General features: G+C 48.3%; 1 protein-coding gene across 1 annotated transcript; it reads right to left on the bottom strand.

Moving 5' to 3' along the window:
• Positions 1–2,464: 2,464 nt before the first annotated feature.
• On the bottom strand, positions 2,465–10,574 carry LOC137452857 (fatty acyl-CoA hydrolase precursor, medium chain-like). The gene is made up of 13 exons (XM_068161658.1): positions 10,443–10,574; positions 9,419–9,623; positions 8,728–8,872; positions 8,131–8,264; positions 7,696–7,849; positions 7,022–7,123; positions 6,589–6,693; positions 5,861–6,001; positions 5,692–5,778; positions 4,875–5,022; positions 4,485–4,616; positions 3,711–3,783; positions 2,465–3,200 (listed from the first exon to the last, which is right to left on the bottom strand). Exons 1-13 carry the CDS (start codon positions 10,513–10,515, stop codon positions 3,026–3,028), a joined length of 1,674 nt encoding a protein of 557 aa, XP_068017759.1. The 5' UTR covers positions 10,516–10,574; the 3' UTR covers positions 2,465–3,025.
• Between the last annotated feature and the right edge of the window lie 1,799 nt (positions 10,575–12,373).

Raw genomic sequence — 12,373 nt, 5'->3', positions numbered from 1 at the left:
GGCGGGACGCCTTGCGGCGCCGGAGCTCCGCGGCAGCTTGCGCGTCGGGGCTGATTGTTTCATAGTTTCATTCAGGGTTGGAAGGGACCACAAGGATCATCTAGTTCCAACCCCCCTGCCATGGGCAGGGACACCCCACACTAGATCAGGCTGGACAGAGCCTCATCCAGCCTGCTCTTAAACACCCCCAGGGACGGGGCCTCGACCACCTCCCTGGACAACCCATTCCAGGGTTTCACCACTCTCATGGTGAAGAACCTCCTCCTCACATCCAGCCTGAATCTCCCCACCTCCAGCTTCATTCCATTGATAGAAAAGCTACAAGAATACAAAAATTCCTTGTTTTACTAGAACGTCTTTTAATCTTTTATCAGCCCTCAAATGCAAATGATGAGTAACCAAATTACTGAGCAAACCCTGATACCGGCCAAGAAGGGTTCTCCAGGTCCAAAGAGTGCTTTTACAGAGACAGTTTGAACTGAGTTGAACCTGGCTGGTACTGAACTCATAACCATACACTGGATTGTCTAATAAATAAGCAATGGAAACACAGCGCTGGTGCTTCAGTGCTCCTTGATACAGCTGCAGAAGCAGGAGGTTTGCAGCAGCTCAAGGGGGAATTACACTGATACTTGCTCAGGTGCCACCAGACATCAAAAGCCTCCTGTGTGCAAATCACTGAGACAAAACAGAATTTGAATAAGCTCTTCCTGAGTTTCCACAGACTTATCTCAAGCTCACTCTGCTTCCTTCTGAGATAGGTTGTTCTCATGCACATTAAGTGTCTCCTGGAGCAGGGTCTCCAGGGACCCTGAAGGGCTGGACCCTCTCCAGAGCCTGAACTACAGCCTAAAGCCTAGCCTACCCCTGCCTCTTCTCTGAAGGACAGCACTAGCTTCAGTTTTTAGTTACCTTCACCGTTTCTTGCCGTTTTTTCTCTTAAGCACTGAACTACTGCAGCTGGAATCAGGTTTTTCACAGCCATGGTAGCTGCAAGTCTCTGCAGTCAGTGTCACCAAAGACTGACAATTTTCTGCTATTAATTGTGCTGCTTATTCCCGGGCAGTGCATTCTTTAGCTACTGAGTCACAGTGACAGGAATCAGCTAGCCAGTGCTGGCAGTGCCAATGATTCTGCAGAACACCAGGCTGTTCCATCGCAGCTGGAGGCTGGAGTCATGTTTCATGCAAAAGCTGTGACACGAATAAATCACACTGTGAGTAAACACAGCATGCATAACTGCAACACTGAGTATCTGGGGCTTGTGCCAATGGATTACTTTTTTCACAGAAATCATCAGAGTGTGGAGAGCTACAATATTAAAAGGCCAGCAATAGTACTGATTACCATTGAGGTCCTAAAATGTGGGACAATATACATTCTAAAACCGCTTCCTTTATGTTGGATTTCTCAGTTACCAGAGCTCTGGCTGCTACTCCAGGCTCTGAGACAGTCTTGCAGAACGAACTCTTTCCCAGAGGAGAGGTGACCTGAGACACAGGAATGGCACATAACAAATATATTTGCTGACCTACAGGAAGGCTGGGAAGGGACTGTTCAGAAGGGTCTGTAGCAACAGGACAAGGGGCAACAGCTTGAAACTGGAGCAGGGCAGATTTAGGTTGGACATTAGTAGAAAGTTCTGTACAATGAGAGTGGTGGACCACTGGAACAGGTTGTCCAGAGATGTGGTTGAGGCCCCAGCCCTGCAGACATCAAAAGCCAAAGGTGATGTGACCTAGAGCAACCTGATCCAGTTGGAGATGTTCCTGCTCATTGCAGGGATGTTGGACAAGATGGCCTTCGAAGGTCTCTTCTAACCCAATGCATTCTGTGACTCTGTGAAGCCTGGGGGTGCTGTGCACATCAGAAAGGCCTCCTGACACTTAAGACCATAACTCCCTCTCTCACCTGTGTTTAACTTGCACACTAAGCATAGGAAAACTTCAACCATAAACCAGTCTGGTTTACAGTTTATGAGACTAAATCAAGCATTGTATCCATCCACTATGTCCAGAGCTTTTGAAAAACAAAGGAAAAGAGAGAAGAAACCAAAAGGATCTGAAATGCAGACCTGAGGAATGCAACCTCAGAGTAACAAAACAGGCTTGTGGTTTTTAAGGTGACATTCCCTTTGTGGGCCTGCAGACAATGCTGAGCTACCAAGATGCAGTGAGCAACACCATACTTAGCTTTCCCCTCTATCCTGCCAGCAATGCTTTCAACACCCAGCCAGAGAACGGTGAAGTCTTTGCCAGGAAGGGTTCAAGAAAGAACAGATCTGCACAGCACCAAGCAGTGTGTGCCAAGCCTGGAGCCCTGAGGCTCAGGCTCTGCCATGAAAGCTGCAAAATCCATAGCTGAAACCCTTTGGGCTGAAGCAAACTGGGCACACTCCTGGCTTCTTGGATATAATTTAACCTCTTGGAATCAGCCTCTTGCAGCTCAGTGACAGAAAAGGGAGTGCCAGAAAAAGCAAAAGCAACATTTATTTAGAACAATTTACAAACCAAGAAGCAAGCACAGATTTTCTGTCCTCATTTGTGACACGTCAAGCTCATCTCACAGAAGGTTTTTGATGGATGCTCTGCTCCCTTCAAGTTGTTTCCAATGACAGAAGGTGGAAAGAGGCTGCAAGAATGACAAGTGACCCTTCTCTTCTGAAAGAAGAGGGCAATAAGCATACAGACCAATCTGACACTTGTGATGTATTGTGCACAGATCAGTGCTTAGAGCTGTCACTGCAATGCAAGTCTCCCCCTCCTTCTTGCAGGGGGATGCTGCAGTTTTGCTGTCCACTGATATCCACTCCCCAGGGTCTTTTTGAGCCTGAAAGATTCTGGGTTCATTACAGAGTGATTTTTAGTCTCACCAACATCCCTGATATCCCTTGATTCCCTCTTTTCACTATGATTCTATGAACAGATCACTCAGCAGGGAGTTAGGTGATTGGTAAGCTCTGCACACCGACAAACTCTCTCTGTTTGACTTCAGCTTTCAAAAGCAAACTGTGCCCTCACCACTCTCATAAGTCTGTGTGTTGTCTCTTTTCACGCATCATTTGTTCTGTGAGCAGCATCCAGAACTCCATTTTGCCTTCTTTCAGTTTCTTGGATGCTTTTTGCTTGAGGTCTATTTCCAGGTAGCTTTCATCCAGACCATACTGAGGCCAATGGACCAGGTCTCCTCCATTGGGATGTCTGGAAAGCAGATCATGAGAAGTTAGATTTCCATTTGCCTGTCAGCTGTTCCCTGGCCGCTGGCAGTTGCTAGTAGCATGAGGAATATACTATGTCTACTGCCCAATGCTACTTCCTTGTAAGAGGCTGTCAAACAGAACAAAGTTGGGTGTTTTTTTGTCTGCAGTTTCATTTAAAAGGTCCTCATTGGAATCATTAAGAAGAGAAATAATTTACTTCAGTATCTGTTTGAAACTCTGACAGATTTGCAGACTCCTCCATGTAAATAATTATTCAGGCATGTATGAGCCTTTCAGGCAGCAAAGACAAAACTTGAGCTGTAATTCATATATTGGTTTGGGTTGGAAGGGATGGGCATGAGCACGGACACCTCCCACCAACCCAGGTTGCTCAAGGCCTCATCCAACCTGGCCTTGAACACATCCAGGGAGGGGACATCCACAAGTGACTGTTCCAGTGTCTGCCCATCCTCCTGCAGGGTTGGTGCCTAAGTAGCATTATGATCCTCACCCATTTCTAGCAAAGTTAGTCCAGTATCTCATCATAGTTCTGCTAAGTTTGCTTTCTTCTTCTGTAGCTTGTCCTGTGAAGTGAAAGGTGAAATGGCAACGTTGAAAGCTTGTTGGGGATTGCTTTAAGCAAGAGTGGACATGGGTCCCAGGAACATCTGTGCAAATTAGGCCTTGAAGGATTTTCTGTTGTTAATATAGCAATGGAGTAGGAGCTGTGGGAAAGTGCTGATTGCTTGGTATGCTGAGGTCAAGCTGCCCCTGAGAAGAGGCAAACAAGATAAGGAGGAGGCGAGATCTGGGAAAAAGAGCAATTAGATTGAGTAGAAAAAAAATCCACAGAGTAGTGAAAACAATGATGTAATCTTTTAGAGAGAAACCAATAGTATGTGTCAAATTAGAATAGAATTAACTATGCATAAGATAAGCCTATAAATAATGAAGCATGGAACACTAAAGTCAGATGATTTCTGTCACTCATATTGAGTGCTGTCGTCCCTGTCTCCCTTCTTGTCAAAAGCTCAGTCAGCAAGAAAGCAGCAGCTGCATCAAATCCTACAGACTCTCCTCAGCTCTACTTGTCAGTCTGGGTGATGGCAGCTTTACCCAAGCAGAGCTCTAGGAGAGGACTGCAGTGGACTACTCCAGGCAGAAAGTGTTTATGCTGAGTCCAGTGTTTCTAGGAGACAAAGTCTCCCCTGAAGCCCCCCCAGGAAGTGAAGTGAAGAACAGTGCTGTTGCAAGAGGAATAGTGTGGTAAGCATGGATACATCACCAGCTAAGAAAGGCTTCCCAAAGACAAAGGCAATCTCATCTCCATGATCTGCTTTCACAAACTCTGGCACCACTCCTGCCGATGAGCTTGGTCGATGCTGAAACTCATAGAAGTAGACCTGGTTGCCAGCATCTAGTAGAAAAGGTACAGAAGAGTCTTAGCCTGGGAGCTGAAAATACCTGCCACCAAAGAAGATGGAAGGTTGGACCTGATCATCTTTCAGGTCTCTTCCAAGCTGCAGGATTCTGTGATAAGACAACCTTCCATTCCTGCTGTTTTGACAACATGAAAGCACTCTCAGTTCTGTGGAGCACACTGCATGCTGTCCACAAGCACATCCCAGGATGGAACTCCACAGCTCTTCTAACAGATGCTGACTTAGAGACTCACCCCTATGGTATCTGGCCACTTCAACAGCTGAGGAAACAAACATGAAGTCTCCAATTGCAGTGAGAAGGCCATCTCGCACCTGAACACGGTCTTCTGCCTTCTCAATGTACTCCTTGTATACTTGGTCAACAACTTCAGGACTGGCAGTCTGAAATGAAGAGTGAAAATACTCCTTGCAGTGATGAAGAACAATATCAAGAGTAACAGCACTGAGTGTGCCATCTGCACACCCCTGGCTAAGCAGAGACAATCCTCAGCTGCAGCAGAGTGTGGCTCAGAGCTCCACCTGGGGAGTCACCCAGCTGCCAGCTCTGGATGCTCTCAGGGCAAAGAGGTTTGCAGGGTCTACAGACCTTTAGCTAAGCATCAGTCAGTGATGCAGATAAGCAGGGTGATCTGTTCTCCCTTCTGTGCAAGTGCCCCTCATGGGAGAACTGAAATCCTGCTGGGTTCAGAGCAATTCCATTCTTCTTGTGGGCAGCTACAATTTATTCCCTTTCAGAACAAGCCTGGCTCTGCCTTTCCAGGGCCATGATGGATGTTGGTGACACTGAATGACCCATGGCAAGTCCTGGCCATTGCTGGATTTCCACAGGGCTCTTTAGAAAGAGAAGCATTTAGGATAGACATCTGGGGGATGTTTTCAGTTGCTAGTGGCACGAGGAGTACCCCAAGCCTACTGCCCACCACTACCTCGTGGTAGAAAGAGGTCAAACAGAACAAAGTTTGCTTCTAATATATAGCCCTCCAGGAGTACAAGGGCAGGAGCAGAGCAGTGAGGAAGCAGCACTGAGTTATTCTGAAAATGGTCTCTCACCTTAGGGTCTAATGCCAAGATGTTCTGCAAAAGCTGATGTGCAACATCCTTATCCAGACCATCTCTGAAATCAGGGAAATTCATCATCTGCATGACACAGAATCATCTTTGTTAGAAGAGCTGCTGCTACCAAAATGAGAGCTAAGGAGCAACAGTAAGAGTCTCTTACCGTAGGAACTAACCATCCTCCCTCCCAGTTGTTCATTCCTATGATATATGGCACTGGATTGATCAGTTTTTCAGATAGTAATTCCCTGGGGGTCTTTGGGAAAAAGACACCATCTGGACAGCCTCCAAGGAACAGCGGAGGCTGGGGAAAAATAAAAGGAAAGCTTCCTTAAGACACAGGTTTTGTATCTAGGGAAAAAAATATCAGGTTTGACTCTGGAGTTGCAAAGCAATTCCAATTGAGTGCCAGAGAAAACAGAAGCAGTAACAGTATTTAAGCCATCCCTAAATTTTCTCTGACAGAGTCTCTGCACTGGAAAGAAGGTTCTGTGACGATCAGCATTATGTCCTCAATGTTTGTGAGCCACAGGCCATGGAGTCCAATGTACATCTTAGTCCAATCCTCATTTGGATGTGTGGTGCACTGGGGGGGGGAAATAACTGCTGTGTAGAACCTGCAAAGGAAGGTGGAATCCAGACCTGTGAGCAGACACTGTGACAGGTCCCACACTCTTTTCCTTTCCCTGGCAGAGCATGACACCAAAACACAAGGAGCTCAGAGGCCCTGCAGGATGGAAGGCAAGGAACCTGTTCACAGTTTCAGGTGCCAAGGAGGTCAAGTGCTACTCTCACTTCCAGCTCTCCTGATGTTCCAACACACCAGCAGCATACTCTCTCGTGGGCAGATCTGAGAGGTCATTTCAAAGCAAGCAGTCTAATCTCACCTACCATTTTCAGTGTTATCTCAATTATCTCTTCTTCTGTTTTTCCTCTTAAGCATTCCACCATTGCAGCTGAACTGGATTGGTCACAGCCAGCAGCAGCAGCAACTCTCTGCAATCAATAAAACCAAAGACTGACTTTTTCATGCAGCAGGAGGGAGACTGAGCTTCTGCACAAGGATCATTGAAGCCAGACAGGTTCCAGCTGCAGAGGCAGGGAATAAGCAGGGAGCAGCCTTTTCCATAGTCTCCCCACTCCTGTAAAGAAGAATTTCTTTCTAAGATCCAGATAAACCCTGCTCTCCCTTAGCTTCAAACCATTCCCCTTGTCCTGTCTCTAGACCCTCATCCAATGTTCCTCTGCAGCCTTCAGAACCTGAAGATCACTTCAGGTATTGAAGGCAGCTCTCAGGTCCCACTAATGACTACAAAATACCCACTTGTGCTTCCTCCAGGGGCTCTTCAGTGAACAGAAGTTTGACTGCAGTGCCACTCTCTGAAATGGCCTTGTGGAACAAGCCCTTTGCCAGGGGAGATAACACCTGTGAAAGAGAAGGAGCAAACATTACCAGCAGCCAAGCATTGTCTCCTGTCTGCTACCTTAGGGGTGCAGCATCAGGAATTTCAAAAGCAAACGTCCCAAGAGTGTTGCTCTGCAGCCTCTGCTCACAGCTACACCCAGGGCTCAGGCCTGCCTGTTCCCCTCCCAGAGCACCTTGCTTCCCAGGCTTGATGGAACAGCTGCAAGCCAGGCATGGATTGATTGTAGCTGTGCCCAAGACAGCCTGGCTGTGCTGCAGAAGGGCAGTAAAGAACTATTGGCCAAAGGGCAGGACTTAGGAAATAGGAATTTTATCACATGTATCCCTGAACCCTGGCTTCATGCTGTGAGCTGTCATGGAAGCACAGAATGGGTTGGGTTGGAAGGCACCTGAAAGGTCTTCCAGTTCCAACCCCCTGCCATGGGCAGGGACACTCCCCACTGGCCCAATTTGAGGCCATTTCCTCTTGTCCTGTTTGCTATCAGATCACTTTCCATGCAAGTGGGAAAAGTGAAGGGGGACAGTGTTGGGGTTTTGCCCCAAGCCATTAAAGTCAACATCACTGAACTTACAAGAGCAGAAACACTGACTGCCCCTGCAGATTCTCCAAAAAGAGTGACAGCTGCTGGATCTCCTCCAAAGTGGATGATGTTCTCCTGAATCCACTGCAGAGCTGCTACTTGATCTAAATAGCCCCAGTTACCCCGGGCATGCTCATCACCAGTGCTGCAGAGAAAGGACAGAGGTCTGTAAGTGCTCAGCACAAGAGGGGAAAAAGGCAGAGAGCCAAACTCTGTGGGAGAAGAAACCAGCTGCCATTCTCTACACAGAGCTGCCCTACTCAACTGAACACCGAAATGGCTCAGAGGGTGTTGAGATTAGAGGAGCAATTGAGCCACAACAGCCTTGGAAGCTGACCTAGGCAAATATCTGCACACCTCTTAGCCAAGGCTTTGCACACACTGCTCTGGAAGTCACTTAGCCAAAGCTGAGCTAAAAGAGCTTACCTGAAATAGCCAGCAATACCCAGTCTGTACTGAATGGTTACAACCACCACGTTCTCAAAGGCTGCTAGTGCTGAACCATCATATGATGAAGCTGCTCCTACAGCTAATCCACCTCCATGGATCCATACCAGGACCTGGAATGACACAAATCAAAGAATGGGATGGGTTAAAAGGGACCTTACAGGTCTTCTAGTTCCAACCTCCCACTTAGATGGGCAGGGACACCTCCCACTAGCCCAGGTTGCTCAAGGCATTGTCCAGCCTGGCAGCAGACACCTCCAGGGAGGAGTCACGGCAGAAGTGTCTTGGGGTCCTGCATGTTACAAAAGGACATTGACTTTATTAATTACCCACTGCCCCATGACTTGGAGGAGATTCCTGAAAGGAAATCAAACATTACCTAGACAGAAAAGCCATAAACCCTTATTTGTAAATAGGATTCTGTTTGTCTTTCTAAACCTCAGCAAATATTTACTGGAGCAAAGAATGTAACCTGATCAACCATCATTACAAAGCAGCTCTCCCAAGTCAGCAAGCAGCACAGGTTGCAGCTTTGCAGGGAAATTATTTTGCCAGAGGTTTAATCATTTTGCTTACAGGCAGCTTCTCTGGTGCCTCTGCAGAAACAGGGGTGTACACATTGAGGTATAAGCAGTCCTCAGACACCTGGAGAACAACTTTTTCTTTCCTGTTAGTAGTAAGGTCTGACAAATGTTGCCCTACGGCTTTCTCCTGTAGACACCTGAAGAAAGGAGAAAGGAGCAAGCTTACAGAACTATGGCTACAAAATATTTCAGAGGCAATGCAGCTTCATTACTTTACATCTCCAATGAGCTTTTTAGGTTGTGATGCTCTGTGTGAGGCCCCAGGCACTGAACAAGGGCAGTGGTACACACGGGGCAAGCTCTGCTTTCCTCACGTGGCCTCTTCAGTGTGTCACTCACTCCACAGACTGTTGTTCTCCTACTATGCTATTCCAACCTTTCCCCACCTTCTCTCTGTCTCTGCTCCAAAGCTGCCAGGCTGCCCCATTGCCAAATGCTCCCAAAGCAGAGCATGCTTGGCAAAGGGCAGGCCCCTCTCAGCTGATCACTGATGCCCATTTTTAACACAAAGCAGCTTACAGAGATGTCCTTAGCAAGGCATTCCCTGAAATAGCTGCAGGTGGTAAGCAGATGGCCCCAAGCAGTTGCTCTGTGTGGCCTGTGCTTGCCCTGCACAGCAGTGTCCTGGAGCTGCACACAGTAGAAAATCATTTACAAGATGAGTGGCTTTGTCACTGTCTTACATTGGTGGGTAGGAAGTGGCATCTCTGACACCTTTCCACGGCGCAGGTGGCTGGGGTTCAGAAAACCTCAGTGGTCCAACTGGAGGCTTAGCAAAAGGAAGTCCCAGAAAGATATTGACACTCTTCTCAGCTGCATCTACGTGGAACTGGTACCCTCGGACTCTCCCAGACTTGGTCTCCACTTCTGGTTGCTCTGCTTCTTGCCCTGGGGGATGTGAGCACAAAATCCCATCACTGCTCTGTGTCTAGCTGCACATGCCTAAGAGCCTGAGCTGCTTCCACACTCCCCTTTGCTTTGCTTAAACAGTTCATTCTCATGCAGGAGGCTTCACCAAGCTCCAGTCAGCACAGCTAACATTATTTCAGCCTTCCTTTGCAGTGGCTTCTCTGTGGAGTCTGCCTCGGGCCTAGCTTCTGCCTTCTCCTGCTCTGCACAGACATTGATGACTGCATTTAGATCTGAGTGCTTTGTGATGCTGGTTGGTAGCTGAAAGTCCAACTGATTGCTCTGGTTAAGAGATGGCAATTCCTATGGAAGCAAAGATCTGTGAGCACACAAAATCTATTCTGGAGCCTTTGATGGCACACACAGCCAAGAGAAGAAGCTTCTACCATGCCTGCAAATAGCCTGGCAGGTACAGCTACTGCTAACAGTCAGGCAAGCTCAGCCGTGTCACCATTGAAGACTCGGGCAGATTGGTCGTGCAAGATCAGTGGGAGAGTCCCCAGCACCAAACCGCCAGTGTGCTAGAGGGGGCTGCTGTGCCTCAGCAGACAAGGTTTGGGGATCAGCAATTTGATTTTGCTATTGGCAAACCCAACATTCGAAAAGGCAAAGAAGACAAACGAGTGGAAACAGATCTCGAAAAGAAAGGAAGAGCTCCCAGCTTAGTCGGAGTCAGGATCTGGGCAGCAAGGGGAGGTGCCCAGCTGCTCAGAGAAAGCTGCGGGCCCCTCGCTGAGCCCAGGCACGTTTGCTGTCTCCTTAGGGAAGGCGATAGGGAACAGCCCTTCCGACGCTTACCGGTAGCTACCAGCGCTGTGCCCGCGATGGTGAGAAGCAAGGAGAGCAGTGCCAAGCCCTTCCCAGTTGCCATCTTGCACGGCGGTCGAACATTTCCCCTCCTGGTGTGCTGCCTTTTATCCTCTGTGGAGCGCAGCTGTTGCGCAAGGCGAGCAGCCACTCCTCCCGGGGCACAGAGGGCAGCTCAGCTGCGGATGGCACAGGGACAGGTGGCTTGCAGAGATGTGATATGGCTGAACAGAAATGAAAGAGATTTTCTGCCCACCTTAGCTAAGAGGTTGTCGTTTATGGAAACATAGGGCTCTGCCTTTTGGGTTTTCTTTCTGTTTTGCGATCTCAGAAAGGCTGCTTTGCAATCTCATGTGTTAAATCAGTTCAGCACGCAGCTAATGCACACTGTAGTTGTGTCCTGAGCCTGTGCTTTGTGAACTTTACTCCAGATCTAGCTCAGGAGATTTGCACAGGTGTGATTTACAGCTCAGGTAGGTGAATCCCAGCCAAGTTTCAACTGAGCTGCTTGGAGAGCAAACTGTTCTGGGAGACCTCTTTCTTGTTTCTCAGGAGTGAAATTCATGATGCTAAAGCTCCATAGAAGTGGTTTGGGATTGTTCTGCACTGCTGTGGAGCTACAGTCTACACTGTGTTGAGAGGTGTGTTGAGATAGCAGCAAGGGTGGGGAGACACTGGAACAGGCTGCCCAGGGAGCTGCAAAACAGAGACAAACATCACATTTATAGGCTCATGCTTACACAAGAGCTCCCAACTGCATTTTGCCTCCACTAGGTATGGGAGAAACATTCAGAAGTCTGCATTTCAAACAGGCTCACTTTGGTTTACCACTCAGCCCTGCTGAGCATTCTACATTCACCAGAGTGCCTCTGGGACAAAGTGGACTAACAGAGCACTCCTAAGCAGGTGAGAGTGAAATCTTTTGGCCTTCTCCACTGTGATTTAGTTTAGAACTGTGTCAGAGTTCCACTGCCCCTCTGCACTTCCAACATCAGCTTTTTTTCTGGGGATGTTCATGCATCACCCTCTCTTAATCTCCTTTTACAGCAGCGGCACAGCACCCCAGAGGAATTGTACACAGGTCTCCCCAGAGCCTTCTCTTCTCCAGGCTGAGCAGCCTCACCTCCCTCAGTCCTCACAGGAGAGGTTCTCCAGCCCTCTGCTATCTCCTCTAGACCCTGTGACTCTTCTGGAGTCCTCTCAGCTTTGCTGGATCTCTCCCCAAAACAGAATATAAGCTCAAGGCTTAGCAACAGGACAATGGTCTTACACTGGAGCAGGGCACATTTAGCTTGGACATCAGGAGCAAGTTCTCCACAAGGAGAGCAGTGAAACACTGGCACAGGTTGCCCAAAGCTGTGGTGGAGGCCTCATCCCCAGAGACATTCAAGGTCAGACTTGGGCTGCCTGATCGAGTTGGAGGTGTCCCTGCTGGCTGCAGGGGGGTTGGACAAGGTGACCTTTGAGGGTCCCTTCCAACCCAATGCACTCTGAGACTCAGCCAAGCCTGGGGGCGCTGTGGACATCAGCAAGGCCTCCTGAGGCTGGAATCATGCAGACAGTGTAGGCCTCACTCCCAAGGCCACTCTCACACACTTAGGACCATAACTCCCTTTCCTATCTGTGTTTAACCTGCACACTAACCAAAGAAAACATTCAAACCCATAAAGCAGCCTGTTCTGCACTGCAGGAGAGTTTAGGAAGAAGTTCTATACAGAAAGAGTGATTGCGCTATGGAATGGGTTGCCCGGGGAGGTGGTGGAGTCGCCGTCATTGAAGGTGTTCAGAAGGAGACTTGACGGGGTGCTTGGTGCCATGGGTTAGCTGTTTGGGTGGGTTGGATTGGTTGATGGGTTGGACACGATGATCTTGAAGGTCTCTTCCAACCTGGTTTGGTTTATTCTAATAAAGAGTATTTCAAG

The sequence above is a fragment of the Melanerpes formicivorus genome, unplaced genomic scaffold (assembly GCF_026170545.1).
Source record: "Melanerpes formicivorus ecotype bairdi unplaced genomic scaffold, bMelFor1.0.p_v2 SCAF_59, whole genome shotgun sequence".
NCBI classification, from domain to species: domain Eukaryota; kingdom Metazoa; phylum Chordata; class Aves; order Piciformes; family Picidae; genus Melanerpes; species Melanerpes formicivorus.
The sequence above is the reverse complement of the archived record's forward strand: the minus strand, read 5'-3'. Positions and strand labels throughout refer to the sequence as shown.

Bases quoted from the DNA above. Each gene is read 5' to 3' on its own strand.
- LOC137452857 (XM_068161658.1), bottom strand. From the start codon at position 10,515: ATGGCAACTGGGAAGGGCTTGGCACTGCTCTCCTTGCTTCTCACCATC. The intron at 8,265-8,727 runs GTAAGCAAAATG...GTGTCATTCCAG, and splicing joins AGGCACCAGAGAAGCTGCCT to GTCCTGGTATGGATCCATGG. The intron at 7,850-8,130 runs GTAAGCTCTTTT...CTTTCTCTGCAG, and splicing joins GGTATTGCTGGCTATTTCAG to CACTGGTGATGAGCATGCCC.